Source organism: Protopterus annectens, chromosome 2.part2, assembly GCF_019279795.1.
Source record: "Protopterus annectens isolate FY-2018-M chromosome 2.part2, PAN1.0, whole genome shotgun sequence".
Lineage (NCBI taxonomy): Eukaryota > Metazoa > Chordata > Ceratodontiformes > Protopteridae > Protopterus > Protopterus annectens.
The window spans coordinates 435,859,444-435,877,692 of NC_056730.1; the positions used below are offsets into that span (position 1 = coordinate 435,859,444).

The window sequence follows — 18,249 nt, forward strand, 5'->3', positions numbered from 1 at the left end:
AGTCACCAAATGAATTTGTTTTTCTGTAAGGAGCAAGAAAAAGTTTCCCCAACGGGGTACTTAGCTTTTAGTTGAAGACTTTGGTTCTGAAACTTGAAAACGAAAATTTCAGGAGTCGGCCGACCGGCACTTGCGAACTGCTTCTGCTTTGGGCACCGTGCGGCAAGAAAGACTGATATAATGGTGTCGGCTTATACCCCTGATGACCTGACGTCATGGAAGAAAGGACAGCAACCGACGCAGGACCCAAGACTTTGTTAATCAGGCCGACTGAGGGCAACTTGCCAGAAGATTACCCAAATGTAATGACTGCAACAGTGAAAAACGAAGAACATCTTTTTTCAGCCAGGATCTGCATTTTAAAACACTGAATTCTAGAAAGTCATAGTTGCATGCTAGTAAGCTATACTTTGATAATCAGCACTTGAATTGATAGATCCTTTATATTACTCTGAGCAGTTATTAACTGTGTAATTAGGTAGTAAGAAGGTAATGCTGAAGTCGAGAAAGGTTGCTATGTGCATGAATGTAAAGCTGGTGAGCAGCAGTGTGAGTTATAACGTGCTAGCATAAGCTTGTGTAACAATGCACTTTAACGATTTAACCCAGAAGAGGCAGAAGCATAATCAGCAAGGCTCTTGCAAATCCTCAAGATACCCATTTCTGCAGCAATAACTCAATAACTCAAGACATAAAGAGTGAATCGCAAGGATGGTGTCAGTAGCCACATTGATGAGTTGCATAACACACCTTTGTGGCTATTTGTATAAATAGTTTTTCAGGTCTGCTTCACATTTTGTATAAAGAAATGTGGTATAGCTATTTAACGCTTATTGTGCACCTAATAACTGCTATTGGTTACCAATTTTGCTAATGCTTTAACAATAGTAGGCCATTTTAACTAATGGCAGCTTTCTAGCAGTTTTGTGTATCATAGCTTTGCAGGAGTGTTTAATCCTATAAGCTTGTATAAATGCAGGCATTTTGTTCCTGCTTTATATAGATGGTGTGTTCGGTCACAGTGGCCGGTCTCTACTTCAAGCCCTCTCCCTTTCGAAGTCAATGTCTCTTCTCCATTATGGTAGTAAGTAAAATAGGCAACATGGTGGCATCATGCCCTTCAGCTGGTCATTGGACAGTGGATACATGTCAAGATTTTACCACCCACATTTTGTTTGGACCTTTAGTGACACTTCTAACAAAAATAATGTACTGTTAAAATCAAAACATTTAGTGGTGCTGTCAGAAGCATTTATTTCCTTCATTTAAGGGCCAGACTTTCACTTTTGGGTGGTAAAGTTCTGACAGAAATGCTTAACACTAATTATCATGCATGAAGCTATTTTGATTTTATATTATGGTACCTTCCTTTGCAGAGGGATTTGAAACCTATGATCAACATTGCTTGCTTACTGTATTGCCTGTGTGGTGAATGGTAAATAGGACAATAAGGAAAGCTTAAGATTTCTTGTTTATATTATAATACTGTGACAAATGCGTTTTCTTTTTATAGTGGTACAGAGTTTTGATTTTACTGTATGTCTAACATGATAAGAGTAGTGGCTTAATGGTGTTTGAGTAATATTCCCTGGTTTAAAATTAACCTGCATTACTGTTTTATGAGTGCAACTGATTTTGCTGGCAGTGTTATTTTGGACTGTTATCTTTCAGTCTGTGCCTTTGTTCAGCATGACATCTTTTTTCAAGTTTCCCCTTGAATCATGGTGAAGGATATACATGTAATTTTGTATGTTACAGAATTTATTTATTCATTAACTTGTTACGTTTTATATCTGTTTTGTTTTGTGTTTTAGAACAGCGAGCTTACAGCTTGTCTGAACAATCCAAAGAAAAAAGGTAATGTCAGCATTAAGAATGGAATGATCACAGAACCAACCAAACATAATGTTTCTCCATGAAATGTCTTTAGAATCCTGTTAACAAGTGTAATGTTTTTGAGAAAAAAATCTAACTAGAAGTTAAAATGATGAGTAGAAAATGTTGCTTTTACATAAACTCACAAGTTGCAAACATCTATGATATTTGCCTTCAGGCAGATGTCATTGCCATATATTATACTTTTGTGACAAATTGCAACACAGACTGTATTTGCAGAAATAATAACTATGCTTAGTTGTTATTTGTCACTTGTGACACGCTTTCCTTCAATGGCCATATTCTTTCTTGATGTGATGAGTTTTGTGGTATTTCATTATATCTTGTACTTAGTTTACATATATGTATGTTATTTCCAGCTGTAAGGATCACAATGTATAACCTCCTTAATAAACCAGTAAATGGTACTACAATTTTTAAAGTTGCTTTTTATTGCTTGTGCAATTTAAATGAGAAACCCAGCTATATCCATCATGTTAGAGAAAGTTTAACAGTATAACCAACTATCTTTCAGAACTAGCTTTATTACCTCAGCATTCACTGCCACATTTCATTACGCTGGTCAAGTATATTAGTTGTACTAAACTACTGGAGGCATTGCACTGTTGGACTTAACTCATTAAAACAGTTTTCAGCCATAAATTCAGAAACTAATACTTCATTTTTTAACTATGCTTGCAACTTTTTTTATTATGTTCTATATGGGTTATAAATATGTGATTAAAGGACTTAAATTTAGACACACTAGGTTTCTGAGGAGACTTTACAGTATTGTTGCATTCATGGTCCCATATAATGTTCTGCAGCTGGAGCTATCAGCTCTGCTTTTGTTTTAAGTGTAGAGCATTGTGGCCATGGTAGGTAATTGTGTGTTATTCAGTAGGTGATGCTAACAAAGTGTGACCACGTGATTGAAGCTCAACAGGTCTGCTAAAACACTCCACAGCTACTGAGCCTGTACACAACAGTCATAATCCTTTTAAATGGATTAAGCGCTTAATCCTGAAAAAACTGAATAAAGCATCCAGCTTTTACTGCTCGTTTTTTTTTTTTTTTACACTTGGTGGACTTATCTGTAGTCATTTTGGTCTCCCTCAGGGGTTGATGGCTTTTTGTATTTGGTTATAGTTTTTTTTACTCCATCTGCTGTCCTTTTGCAGTTCATAACATGTATCCCAAGAAACTTACTTTAAGATCAAAGCTCGAGAGGTGAATCTTGGTATTCATATCAAGAATATATAATAACATGGTTACAATCGGAGACCTGATCATAATTCATCGTAGTGCATGGAGTCTTATCCACTCCATGTACTACTTATTATTTAAAAAAAAAAAGCCAAAAGTGTTTTCTGACTTTGAAAACCAGTAATGCACTTACTGAGTGCTGTTGCATAGACAGAAAGTAAGCAAAACTTCAGGGACAGTTTTTAAATATTGCTTTAATTTAAATGAGTTACTTAGACTGACATCTGAAAACTTCCGTTGATGTTTGAGAAAAGATATTCAAGGATGGTTGAGAGAGAAGGAGTGTCCCTTCCCTGATACTGGAGAGAAGCTGTACTTAGGAGGTAACATTTGTTGCTTTGAAAGCACTGTTATTGTCAGGTCTTGAGCTGCAATAGCACATAACCAGCATATTATCCTGGATATTATTTAATGGTATTTTAAGTGTTGTCACAGAGCTTCATGCACTACAGTGCTGTTATATGAAATTCTGTTCTCAGTAACAACCCCAGTGCTCACTGACTCAAACAACAAAAAGACAATAAATTATTAAAATTGGACCACTGGAACCAGAAAATAGGATAACAAATAAACGTGAAATCATTACATCCAGTAAAAGGCAAGTAAAATGCAGAGGAGTCAGTCAGTTGCAGTACCTTCTATTTGTGCACTAACCAAGTTCTGAATAATTATGCATCTGGCCAAAATTCATATTCATCACATGATGTCACCATGCTCAGGCAGTGCTCTCGCCGTGGCATGCAGGGTACAAGGAGTTCATAGGTGTTTACTAGGCTAATGACCATACGGGCCTTTGTAAGTTCTTGTACCCTTGATAAGAGTAAGTAGGGGCTTGGGAGGTGAAGCATTTACAAGCAGGGCCTGGGAGATGAGCCATTTACAAGCTGACTATGTCCATTAAAGACATAGGTGCCAAACCTGGGATGACTTTCCTGTTCGCCATCCAACTAGCCAAGTTACAGTTGAATTGGTTTAGGGAGGAACTTTGCTTCACATGGATGGGTAGCCTGTTCCAGAGACAGGGTAGTTTCTGGGATACATACCTGTCTCTCCAGCAGGTCCTATTTATATCACTGGCAAGGTTTAAGTCTTTAGAACTGGAAATTCTGGCACGGTTTGTTATATGGATATGTAAGAGGTCCATCAGAGTCGAATCTGATAATGCCTTGCATGCCAAGCATAGATCTCCTCTTAAGCCTGTAGGAGACAGAATACAGGTATAGGGCCTTGAGGTGGTCTGCATAGGACATGTTACTTATGAATTGTATTCTTTTAGTGAAGAACCTCTGTGGAAATTCCATTTGTTGGATATGTCTGGTTATGTACATACCAAAGGGGGCATTGTACTCAATGACAGATCTGATGAATGCCAAGTACTGTGCAACAATTACTTCCTTGGACTTCGATGCCATACTTTTGTTTATATGTTGCTCAACACTGAATAATTTCTTCACTACTGTAGACACGTGATAGTCAATGGCTAGATTATTGCTATGCATGTCCCAAGTTCCTGACTCCTGGGACAGTTCTTAGGAGTGTGTTGTCAGTATGATAGTTACCAGGGTGGATGACTTCCCAAAGGATACTATTATGCATTTCTTGGCATTTGGTTTTAGACCATAGCTGTGACACCAGTTGTTTGTCTGTGCCAGTGGGTAATTCAGTGACAGCTCCAAATTTGCAATCATCTGCAAATTTAGTCAGCCAGAGCCCACTGACATTGACCTCTACTTCAGAGATTTAAATGCCAAAAAGGAGTAGTCCCAGAACTGATCCTTGAGGGACTCTGCATGTGACTGGCCTCTTTATAGAGGTGGACTCCCCAATTCTAACTTCCTGGGTTCTGTCTGTAAACCAGCTGTTTCTCCATCTGGTTGGCTCAAGGTTTGTACCTAACCTCTTAAGTTTGTCAACAATGCCTGAGTGGGGTATTGTGTCAAATGCCTTGTTCAGGTCAAGGCAGGCAGTGTGAACCATTTTGCCCTCATACATTGCTTTGGTGACCTTCTCAAAGAAGCCCACCAGGTTGAGTAGGCATGACCTGCCTTCGATGAAACTAAATGGGGTTTGGTCCAGTGTCTGAAGGTCTCCTATGTCATTAATGATCATGTCTATGATAATTCATTCCATGGCTTTGCATATGAGACTAGTGAGACATATGAGTCTGTATTTTCTAGGCTCTAGATGGCCCAACTTTGTGCAGAGGAATAACTGTTGCTGTTATCCATTCATGAGACATGAAGCCCATTTGGAGGCTACAGCTGAATAGCAGATGTAAAGTTGTTTAATCTTGCCATTCATTCTTTACTGATGGGTTCGGAGCCACTCCATTGGCTCCAGTACGGCCGTTTGCAAAGCTCAAGGTTTACCAGTAGCTCGAGGCCAAGTCCCTTATCCCATGATGCACTGAGAATGACCCCATATCTAGTTTGCCACGGCATCTGATCAGAGGTTCCAGTTTTTGCTCGAGCCAGTATTTCTTCAAAACCGTATTTTGCAAGTTATTTCTAAAGTTTTTTCTATTGATCATTCTAATAGTTGTTAGAGTAGTCTTGTATAGCTTCTTGAAAGCTCCCCTTTCCTGCGTGTGTTACTTAGTGTAATTTTATCGGCCTCGTGGTTTTGGCCTAATTTAGATCTTTCTGCATTTTATATTATAGATTATAACTTTATATATTTAGCTTAGTGTTGGCCTTTTGTTTTGGGCCATAGTTTATAGTGCGTGTGTTCTCTTTACAGTTTAGAGCATAGCTCTATTTTGGTGTTTTTTCTAGGCTTATTTGTGTGGTGTGCTTTTAGAGCCTAGGTGTGGTTCTTCAATAGTGTATATACTGAGTACCTTTTTCTTAGGCTTATTGTGTGCTTGTCTTCTGTATTTAAGCCTAAGGTACTTTGATTATTGGATATGGCTGATGCTAAGGATAAGCACCCAAAGTCTGGCTTTAAAAAGTGTCCAGACTGCGGGCAAAAAATGTTGGTTACTGACGGCCATGTAACTTGCATTTACTGCTTAGGAGCTGTCCATTTACTGGAGACTTGCAGTATTTGTCACTCTTTTTCCTCTAGGGTGTTACTGGAGAGGAAAAGGAAATGAATTGAGAGAGGCTTGTTAAAGCATCCATTTCATGAAGCATTGAGTGACCAGGATGTGGCCAGTAAGTCCTCCAAGTCCTCAGCGGACTCTAAGGACTCCAAACAGTCAAAGAAATCCAAAAAGTTGGAAGATCCTGCAACATCGGCTCCACATACCTTGGAGCCAACTGTCTTTTCTTTTCGGAGCGGGCCCACAGCTCTGGAGCTGGTATCTGAGAGACCTCTATCTCCACTACTTCAGTCAGCACCGTCGGTGCACTCTTCTAGGTCTTCTGTCAGCCTGTTGGATTTGGATATGGATCTATTGGTGCAGAAGCTTTTACGGGCACCAGGCCTTGCTAAATTGTTGTTGGCTCCGACCCTAGCATTGGAACCGAAGACCACTACCCCTGACTTGACTGCTCCTCCTCTGAGCCGTACCAGACCTTCGGAGCCAGAAGGAGCCGACTTGTTGATCGTGGAGCCAAGACCTGCTCCAGTGTCCTCGGTTCCATCTACTCTGACATCCTCGGCACTGACCGGGGACTCTGGGAGCCGACACTCTCCTGTTGGGTCTGGGGAGGATAGCCGCACCGACTTGGTGCCGACTCTTCCTCTCGGGGCTTCGGCTCAGATGAGCTCGGCTCCTACCTCCGGCTTGAAGCCCGCAGCCTCGGTGCGGGAGGGGTTGGCAGTTCCTTTGGGTCCGTTGACTCCTCCTTATCAGAGCAGTGATGCCTTCGAAGCCATTAGGAGAGCCTTGTCCCCCCCAGACATCCTCGACTCCAGGTCTTGCTTCCTCATCCCCCAAAGTGCCTGTGTCCACTTCTGCTTCCATCGTCCAGGCTAGGCATAGAGACCCAGATCCTCAGGTAGCCCCACAGGGTGCCCCCTGCTCTTCTGAGACCTCCCCAGAGGCTCTCACTGAGAAGGTCCCCAGGAAGAGCTTGTGCAAGAGGAGACACTTGGACTCCCCACAGGAGTCTTTAACATCTAATACTGACTTGGATGAGTCAGAAGGGTCCCCACAGCCCCCCTCTGAGGATATCTCCTTTGCGGAGATACTCGAGATCCGTAGGCAGGGGGATGATTGGCAGTCCAAAAGCCCTAGTGAAAATGAGTCAGTTCTCCTGAAGGCTTTCGGGTCTCAACCCTCCACCTCTTGGGTGTCTCTACCCTTCGATGAGCTCATGCAGCTGGTCTCTTGGAGGATGTGGGAGTCACCGGAGTCCATGGAGTCTATTCCTCGGAGGCCTAATAAGTTTATTTCTGCTTCAGCAGATAAAACTTTTTTGTCCAAAGGAGTCCTTGTTGATGCCATGGTGGTGGCAGCGGCCACCAAAAAGGAAATGTCTGAGACTTCCTCTTCTATTCATCCTCCTAATAGAGAGCCTAGGATCATGGATAGATATGGGAAATGCATGTTTAGTTCAGTGACTTTTACTCCCCGTTCACTGAACTATTTGACCCATTTCACTAGTTTGCAAAGAGATCTCCTTAAGGAGTTGGGAGATACTTTTCAGGGTACTGTAGCTGGAGGGGCCTCTGACAAAGTTGCTTCCCAGCTTGCTACCCTAAATTCTATCGTAAACTCGTCCATGTGTCTCATATTATATGCAGCTGATGGAATGAGTAGGGGAGCGGGTACAGGAATTGCTCTCAGAAGACATTCCTGGACGCACTTGTGTTCCTTCATGGAGCCCTTTATGTCTTCATTCATGAACACCCCTTTTGATGGCTCATTCCTTTTTGGGCCAGAAGTGAAGGAAACTTTGACCAGGTGTAAACCGGAGGGAAAGACATCTTCAACAACTGGAAAGGCTGCAGAAATACCTCACAAAGAGGATTACTGGCCTCAAACAGATGCCCTACGCAGACCGACTCAAAAAACTCCAGCTTTACTCCGTCGCATATTGCCTACTCAGAGGCGATCTCTGCCTAACATACAAAGCTATGTCAAACCCAGAGCTGTTGGACATGCTCCACTTAAAGAAATCCCAATCCCTCTAAGCTAAACCTTTTCACCACAATAAACAGAACATGCTGGAGGGATAGATTCCTGTCCCAAGAGACTTCCCATACTCTGGAACAGACTACCTATCTATGTCAAACAGAGCTCCTCATTAGCACTCTTCAAGAAAAACCTTGATGATTGGATGGGTAATAAGAAATTCACCCTGGGGATCACTTCTGTGGTTCTGCTTGACAGGGGCACAGGAGAATAATTTTCTTGGGTGGCGAAAGCCAGGGTACCTTTTTGGCTAGGCTTGTATAGGCCCTAGGGCCAATAGCCTAGTACCTACCTATGAACCTAAGACTCTGTCTGCTGTCGAAGTCAGTTTTTCCACCCCTACTCGGCCTTACCCCAGAGGCCAAAGGGGAGGAAAGATGTGGTTCTGAAAAGCCCAAGGAGCCTTTCAGGACACACGTGGTGAACCCCCCTCTAGGGGTAGAGGAAGGGGTAATAATGGAAGACGTCGCCCTCGCAGCAGAGGGGGTCTGCAACACCAGGGTGACAGAGTTCACTTCTCTGGTCAGCCCTATCAGCGCTCCTGAAAGGAGGCCCAACTGTCCTGCTCTGGAGGCAGTTGGGGTTACTTATCTTTGTACCCAGACACCTGGCAAGATATAACAAAAGACAGCTGGGTACAAAGTATCATTTCCAGAGGGTATTTCATACTATTCTGCACCCCCCCCACCCCACCCGCAAGGAGAATCCCGGACGTTCCACCCAGTTACAAGGAACAAGCAACTATAGAGGTCCACAAGTTGCTAGAAAAAAAGAGTCATCCAACCAATCCCAGCAGACCAAAGAGGATTTGGAAGTTACTCAAGGTTATTTTTGGTTCCAAAGAAAACAGGGGACTGGAGACCCATTTTGGACCTCAGCAGACTCAATGGTCACGCTACAGTCAATACTTCCCTTTTTAGGAAAAGACAATTGGATGTGCTCGATAGAGCTCAAGGATGCGTACTACCACATAAAAATGGCCAGGCCATTCAGACATCACCTGCATTTCCGGCTGGGAGCCAATCATTATCAATTTTGAGCCCTGCCCTTTGGTTTCACTACAGCCCCCGAGTGTTCACCAAATGCATGGCAGTGGTCACGGCTCACCTGAGGTGTCTAGGATTCCAGGTGTTTCCGTACCTAGACGATTGGCTCCTTACCTCCACCACCAGGCATCAACTGATTCAGACAAAGGAATACACTCTGACACTCTGCAATCACTTAGGCATTACAGTCAACTCAGAAAAGTCTGCCTTGTCACCATTGCAGCATATTGTTTTTATAGGGGCAGAGTTAGACACTTCAGCCACCACTCTTAAGACTACCAGTCGAGAAAGTCTTTCTCCTTCACCAGCATGTCAGCACATTGGTATTGAAAGACAGAGCACCAGCTGCAGAAGTTCTAAAAGTATTGGGTTTGATGGCTGCTGCGATCCTGGCCATACAATTAGCAAGGATGCATATGCGGATTCTTCGATGGCTGTTGTTCACTCAATAATCTTATCAGGAACTTCCAATGAATCACACAATTTTAATAACGAACTCTTGCAAGAGAGATCTCCAGTGGTGGTTGACGTCTCTTCGTGTAACCATAGGACATCCCTTCGTACCACCCCCCAATAGCCACTGTGACCACGGATGCTTCCCTAATAGGGTGGGGGGGGAGGCATTTTCAGGGAAAGGCTGCCCAAGGCACATGTACAGATCAAGAGTCACATTTGCATATCAATGTTCTGGAGATGAGAGCCGTACTTCCGGCGTTACAGTACTTCCAGGACTCTTTTCCTCTAGGAATGATTGAAGTTCAGCAGACAATATGTCAGTAGTCTGGTACTTGAACAAGCAAGGCAGAACCAAGTCTTACCCCCTTTGCCAAGAAGCCCTCAGAGTTTTGCAGTGGGCTGTTTCCTTCCAGTGTTTTCTGTTGGCAATGCACATCCTGGGGAGATCCAACATGATAGCAGAAAAACTATGCAGGGCAATGTTGTTGCCGCACGAGTGGTTCCTCAAGAAAGAGGTTGCGGACAGGATTTTCCACAAATGGGGCCAGCCTTGCTGCAATCTTTTTGCCAGCCACATCAACATGAAATGCAGAAGCTACTTTGCCCTGATTCCTCCTCCAGGAGAAGCCCCGAGAGACACACTCATACACAATTGGCCCCCGGGTCTCTTCTATGCTTTTCCTCCCATCCTGTTGATGTCCAGATTTCTACAGAAAGCAAAATCTCTGGGCAAGACCATCATTCTTATAGCCACTCATTGGCCTCGGCAGATTTGGTTCCCATTTCTTCATCATCATCTCTTGGAGGATCCATGAATTCTGGACCCAGTTTCAGACCTTCTGACACATCCGTCAGGGGATCTCCATCCCTCCTTGCAGTCACTGAAGCTGACAACTTAGCTGCTCCAGTTCCCCTCATAGCCAGGCTTCATAACTTTTCCACTGAGACAAAACAGATCCTTTTGTCTTCCCATAAGCCATCCACCAGAAGATTATATCTTAGTAAGTGGAAGAGATTTTCCATATGGGCTTCCAAGCAGAACATTGATCCTTATCAAGCCCCCTTGACATCCATATTAGAATTCTTGACTCTGACCTTTAATAAAGGAGCGGCAGCCGAAACAGTTCAGGTTCAGTTGGCTGCTATATCTAACTTTCATCTCAGAGCTGATGGGCTAAACATAGTGTCCCACAAGTTATCCAAGGCCTTTCTTAAAAGAACTTTTCATATGAGCCCTCCAGTGAAACCTCCTTATTCTACTTGGAATCTAAACATTATGCTGTCTCGTATAATTCTCCCCCCGTTTGAACCTGCATCATCTCATAGGTCCATAGGTAGGTACTAGGTTATTTGGCCGAGGGCATTTATAAGCCTAGCCAGAGTGTGTCAGCTTTTGCCACCCCATTGATTAATTAACCGAGCCTCTGTCAAGAAGAGCCAATGAAGTGATCCCAGGGGTGTATTTTCTGTTACCCATCCACTCGTCAAGGTTTCTCTTGAAGAGTGTTAGTGAGGGGCTCTGCCTAATGCAGTTAGGAATTTTGTTCCAAAGCATGGGGAGTCTCTGTGACAGGAATCTATCCCTCCAGCATGTTCTATTTATTGTTGTGGCAAGGTTTAGCTCACTAGAGCGAGTGGCTTGCAGTGACTTGGATTTCTTTAGGTGGAGCATGCCCATCAATTCTGAGTTGGACTTGGCTTTGTAAGTCAGGCAGAGATCACCTCTGAGTAAGTGATATGCCACTGAGTACAGCCGGAGCTTTTCCAGTCAGGCTGCATAGGGCATATGTTTGAGGCCAGTAATCCCCTTGGTGAGGTACTTTTGTGGTCTTTGCAGCTGTTGGAAGTGTCTTGTGTGGTACATCCCAAATGGGGCATTGTATTCTATGATGGGTCTGATGAGTGACGAGTAGAGGGGCACTATGACCTCTTTATTTCTAGATGCAAACCCTTTAGTAATTAGATGGGCTACATAGAAGGATTTTCTAACTACTTTGGGAATATGATTGTCAAAGGAGAGATTACTATCTACCTGGGTCCCCAGATCTTTTATTACCTCTTATGTGTTAAGGGGGCTGCCACCTATGTGGTAATTCATGGGTGTTTTGTTTTTCCCAAACGGGATGACTATGCATTTTTTGGCATTTAGCTTGAGACCATGACTTTGACACCAGATGTCCGTCTCAGTAAGGGCCTTTTGGAGAATGTCCGTGTCAGCAGGAGAGTCAGTTATGGCTCCCAGTTTGCATTCATCAGTGAACTTGGCTAGCCATAGTCCTCCTATGTTTGCCTGTACTTCTGAGAAGTATATGCCAAACAGTAGGGGGTCCCAGGACCGAGCCTTGTGGGACACCACTTGTGACTGGTTTAGAGTCGGACCTGGAGCCCACTATTCATACCATGTGAGTTCTGTCTGTAAGCCAGTTGGCAACCCATCTTGTGGTGTAGGGGTTTATGTTCAGGCTGGTGAGTTTTTCTATAATTCCTGACTGGGTAATGGTGTCAAAAGCCTTGGCGAGGGCAAGGTAGGCTGTGTGAACCACCTTCCCCTCATCTGTGTCCTTGGTGACGGTCTCAAAAAAGTCATCCAGGTTTAGTAGGCATGATCTGCCCTTAACAAAACTGAACTGGGTCAGGTCAAGTGTTTGGAGGTTCCCAATGTCTTTGTTAGTGAGTTTCATGATGATGACTTGCAGAACAGGCTAGTCAGGCTTATGGGGCAATAGTTACCAGGGTCAGTTGTAGCCCCCTCCTTTGTGGAGTGGAATAACCGTTGCTGTGCGCCATTCTATGGGCATGTAGTCTGTGGAGAGGCTGTGGTTGAACAGAGTGTTTAGGTGGGGGGGTTAGTTCATTCTGTAGTTCATGCAAGATGCAGCCTGAGACACCATCTGGTCCCATTGATGCTGTGCTTTTGGCTTTTGAAAGGGCTGTTTTCACCTGTGCGTCTGTGATTTCCAGGACACTACACTTTTCCGGTATTGTTTTGGGCCCTTTTGGGGGTGAGAGGGGGTGAAGTTTGCGCTGAATCTATCTGCCAGGATGTTGGCAACATCAGTAGGTTCAGTATATTTTATGCTATTTTGCACTAGCTCAGAGCATATCTGCGAGTTGCCACTTAGATTCTTGACATAGCTAAAGAAGGCTTTGTGGTTATCTTTTGAATCTTTGGCTATTTTTCTTTCAAAGTTAGCCTTGGATGATTTTATGAGGGACCTTAGTTTCTTACTGATACTGATCAGGGATGTCTTTCCTTCTTGGGATTTGCTTTTTTCTGAACTAGTTTCCTCCTTCTATTGTATAGCCTGTTTATGGCAGGGGAGTCCACCATACTGGTTTCCTTCTCTTAGGGGAGTGAGTCTTGGTTTTGCTAGGGATGACACAATCCATGCATCCTTGTAGGTGCTCATAGAGTGCATTTGTAAAGGTTTCTGCATCTTAGACACTGTTATCCTTTAGCGTGGGGGCTGTGAAACTTACCACCTCTGTCTTAAGTAAGGTGAAGTTTGCTATAGAAAAGTTTTTCACAGTGGTTTCCTTGGTTGGGGGTGGTGGTGTGGACATCCAGAGTGATTAGTTTATGGTCTGATCTAACCAGTGATGGGTTGACCTCCAGTGCGGAACACCTGTTGCCCATGTTGGTGATGACCAGGTCCAATATGTTTTCACCTCTGGTAGGGGAGTTTACCAGCTGATCCAGGGCATTTGAGTTGATAAATTCCAGGAAGCGCTGAACCTAGGAGTTTGTACTTGAGTAGTTTTCCCAGTTAACATTAGGGTAATTGAAATCACCCAATATCAGGGTGTTCGGTAGGACCTTCATGTTTTCCAGTGTCTCCAGAAAGGTGGAGTGGTGATCCTGGGTCATGGAGGGTGATCTGTAGCAGGCCACCTTTGCATTGCAGATTTGCCTGATGTTAGTTGGACATGGATGATCTCAGAGGTATCATGCTGCGCCACTAACCTGGAGGTGTAGGTATCCTTGATGAATATGGATACACCCCCTCCTTTTGTGTTTCGGTCCATGTTCTGTGGCCGAAATGTGTGGTATTAGTTGTAGCCCGGTAGTGCTGGGGTGCTCTGTGGAGCCTTGAACCAGGTTTCAGTTACTGCACAGATGTCGACGTTCTCCATACTGAGGAGTGCTTCGAGCACATGCATTTTGAGATTTAAACTCCTGGCGTTGAGTTGCATAATCCTCATTTTTTTACTTGTGCTGTTTACGGAGGTGGGTTTGACTTCTGAGCCTTGCCTAAAAAAGGCACTATGGGGGCAGCAAGAGCCTTGGCCAGTATTCGAAAGCCTAACAGTGACAGGTGCAAGCCGTCTCTTGTGAAGCAACAAGGCTTGTTGAGCATGTCGTCCCAGGCTGACAGACACTGGATCCCCTTTGAATGACACCAGAAGCTTAGCCAATTATTGAAATTGATCATTTTTTCTTTATACTCAGGGTCAGGGTCATACCCGCCTGGGCTACATGATCAGAGAGCTCTTCCAGGTCTCTCTTCATGTAGTCCAGGGAGGTACGTCTCAGGTCATTCACACCAACATGAACAATGACAGAGTCATATCTGTGCTTGTTCTGGAGTGACCTGAGTGCTTGTGTTATGTGGCGGATTCTGGCTCCTGACAGGCAGCTAACAGTAACCTTCTCCTTGTCCAGCTTAGTGAGTGGGATGTCAGTGTGCCTGACTATAGAATCACCTATTACTAGTGTGTTAGGTATGTTATTTCGCCTTAAGGGCTGTGATTGTGCGGCACACTGATTTTGTGTTTTATGTGTTTTCTGGTTTGTGATGGGAGGTGCAGGTTTTTTGGGTGTCTGCTTTGGAGGTCTCCGATGGTTTTGCAGGTTTTTATTTAGAGTCTCCGAGTATGATTTTGTGTATTTATGTGTAATTTTTGCCAGTGCTGGTTTAGTATGTCTGTGTGAGGCTGGAGGTGTGGTGCAAGTGTTAACCTTCTCCTCATGACTGCCTGTTCCAGTCTTGGGTGGAGAGAGCTTAGCCTCCAATTTAGCTATATAATTGCATCTCTCACATATGTCATTGTTTTGTCATAGGAGGAGAGGGTTGCCTGTGTACATGAGGCAGTTGTAACATTGCCTCAGGATTCCCAGGTTCACCAGCTGGACTGGAGAGTATACCTAAAATTGCCCTTTGGTCATGCCTGAATAGTAGGGTGAGCTGCTTAGTCGCTTGGTTGGTGAGGGGTGAATAGTGAGCCTTGCCCTGCTGGGCAATCAAGTGTCGGGGTATATTAGTGCTTGCTATTAGGTCTGAGCAAGTGCTGGACTGTAGGATGCTTTTTAACTACTTAGGTTGAGAGTTAGACTACTTTCAAGGGAAAAACTGAAGAGAAGACTTAGTGGAGCCGGGAATAATTTAGCCGTAGCTAACCGGCACTGCCCGGACGTGCAAAACCGTGCAAATGCGGTTTTTAAAGCAGGGAAATGAAAGAGATAGAAATTTGCCCAAAATGGCCTATAAACTACTAACTTCTCGGCTGGAACCACTGCTCCAGGGACAGATGGCTGCTCAAACCTCCCTCTCTCACAGGTGAACAGAGAAACCTCCTTCTATCCAAGTAAGGTATGGGCAACTCAGAAACTTGTAACACAGCCCTGAATTCAGCACTAGCCTGAAAAATGGACTATACTAGCTTAGAAAGGTGGGAAACAAGGAAAACATTTTTTTTTTGAAAAGATAAGGCAAAAACAGTAAAAAAATACAATGAAAACAGCTTTAAACGACTATAAACAGTAAAAAATACACTTAAAACAGCTTTAGATGACTACAAGCAATCAGAAAATGCTTTTAAACAAATTACCCAATTAACCAGTAAAAACATTTCAAAACTGAGCCCTGTTCATATAGTCTTCAATCTGACAAGTTCTAACTGCACACTCCTGCCACTGGGGTGCAGGGGAACCTTCTCCAAAAAAGAAGGCCTGGATTAGTGCTCAAGTTATACAAACAAAGCTAGATTCAGCAAGCCTGAATCTAGTTTATGCGACAGCAAACAAGGCACACCAATTTCAGTAAGAAACCATTCAAATATGCAGGCACTATAATCCTCTAACCAGAAATTCCCAGCTCAGAAGGGCAGCATCCAGCCCACAAACCTTCTTAATGTAAAATGACTGGCCTGAAGCCCAAGTATTTAAACCAGAACTAATACACTTTAGTCACTGAGCCTTCAATCAGCAGTTCCCAACTTAGAAGGATGTAAGCTACCTGTCCTGCCACAACAGTGCAGACCACAAACCTTCTTAATGTAAAACAACTGGTCTGAAGCCCAAGTGCTTAAACCAAAAGGCTTAGAATGATAGCTACATTTTAATCAGGTTACTACCAAGCAGTAATAAATACAATTGAATACTTTAAGAAGGCCTGGATTAGTGCTCAAGTTATACAGATGAAGCTAGATTCAGCAGGCCTGAATCTAGTCTATGCTACAGCAAACAAGGTGCACCAATCTCAGTAAGAAACAGTTCAAGTATGCAGGCACTATAAGCCTTTATTCAGAAATTCCCAGCTCAGAAGGGCAAATTCCAGCTTCTCCTCCCACAAGAGTGCAGACCACAAACCTTAATGTAAAATAACTGGCCTGAAGCCCAAGTGCTTAAACCAAAAAGGCTTAGAATGATAGTTACACCAAGCAGTAATAAATACAATTGAGTACTTTTAAGATGACGCAAAAGCAAAATAAAGTAATAAAGTAGGAAGAAACACAAATTCAGTAAAAGCAGATGAGTAAAGTGCAATTTTTTTTTTTCTGTGAGCAAATGAGATGGGCCAAGGGGGAGTATCCAAATGCATTTACAAGAGGGGCGGGTAGTTTCAAAGCCACCAAGATTAACACCAAAACAAAAGCAGGGGGGGTAGGTGGGGAACTAACTGAAAAAAACAGAGCCACAACTTCCAGCTATATAGTATTCAATGCAGCACAAATAAATCAATTTAAATGCTGTATTATTTGAAAAAAGTGCAGATAAAGATTTACTTAAACTCACTTATACATCCAGTTGACTGCAGGTAGGTCTTAGTTGGCCAAAGCTCAGAGTTTAAGCAGAAAATAATCCAAAATGTACCACTTATATAAGGCAGAAATCGAATATCAGTGAAGTGAACTACACACACTTATCACTGGCTATGCAGGAATTCTAACAAGCTCGTGATCTCAAATCATGTAAAACCATATTTCTGGTGGCTATTACTTCTTTCCGCAGAGTGTCAGAACTTCAAGGTTTATCTATCAGCCCTCATTTGATTTTCCATGCTGATAGAGTATCTCTTAGGACAAACCCCTCCTTTTTGCCAAAGTTTGTTCAGAATCTAATATTAACCAAGTCATTGAGTTACCAGTCTTCTTCCCTAGCCATTCCAATAAATTGGAGTGTATACTGCACAAACGTTCACAGACAGCTCAGATTCTATTTGGACAGAACAAAAGATATCAGGAAATCAGACCAGCTCTTCGTGTCTTTCTCTGAAGCCAGGAAAGGTAGACCAGTGGCTAAAACAACTCTTTCTAAATGGCTATCTGATTGTATCACCTTTGTTTATTCAGCTGCTAATATGCCTTTACTACACAAGATTAAAGCTCACTCAACCAGAGCACTTTCTACATCTTCTGCGTTCCAAGCCAAATTGCCCCTTGATAACATTTGTGCTGCAGCCGCTTGGTCTAAACCTCATACCTTTATCACTCATTACAAAGTTGATAAGGCCTCCAGGGACAGGGCTTCTTTTGGGTCTACAGTCCTAAGGAATGTATTCCCGTGAGCCACCCGAGATTGATGGTGCTAGGGATGCTACCCATCAGTAAGGAATGAACGGCGAGGTTGAACAACTTCACATTAAGAAGTTATATACTCACCATAACATTCCATGTGAGTTGTTCATCTCGCCTTCATTGTTACGTCGCTCCCTCCTTCCCCCTCCTGGCTGATAGTTGATCTAGAGGTTGGTCTATTCCTGGTTGATCAATTCTTCCTCCTCTCCTTGGGTGGATAGCTCAGTTATATGGTTATAGTACACACAGCAAACAAGATCTGAGGTAATTCTCAGTGCATCGTGGGATAAGGGGCTTGGCCTCGAACTACTGGTAAACTTCAAGCTTTGCAAATGGCTGTACTGGAGCCAATGGATTGGCTCTGAAACCATCAATAAAGAATGAAGGCGAGATGAACAACTCACATGGAATATTATGGTGAGTACATAACTTCTTATTCCAGAGGGTTTAATAGGTAATGTTTCATTCTATTTAGGAGGCAGTCAGGGATATTGTATGGGCCCAATGATGCAGTGTTCTTGGTCTTAGAGAGATTATTAAGGACCTATTCCTTAGTGATATCAGGGAGATTATATTTTACAGTATTTACTGAGGAAAGGTTGAGGCATACAGTTGGAGCTGAATTTGTAGACCAGTAGGTTTGCTATATCTTCAGGCTCAGTATAGGTGGCTCCATTTTCAATGAGCTCTGCACACAATTGTGTATTGCCTTTGAGGTTTCAGACT

General features: G+C 43.2%; 1 protein-coding gene across 4 annotated transcripts in view; it reads left to right on the forward strand.

The window, feature by feature from the left end:
- Positions 1-18,249, forward strand: part of ARHGEF28 (Rho guanine nucleotide exchange factor 28) — a 3,217,901-nt gene that overhangs the window by 2,467,120 nt on the left and 732,532 nt on the right. For 2 of the 4 annotated variants that reach the window (XM_044063941.1, XM_044063943.1), the window contains exons 15-16: positions 1,004-1,084; positions 1,815-1,857. In XM_044063941.1, the coding sequence (XP_043919876.1) occupies positions 1,004-1,084; positions 1,815-1,857 (124 nt within the window). The remainder of the gene's footprint in view (positions 1-1,003; positions 1,085-1,814; positions 1,858-18,249) is intronic. The other 2 variants (XM_044063942.1, XM_044063944.1) reach the window with 1 other exon arrangement.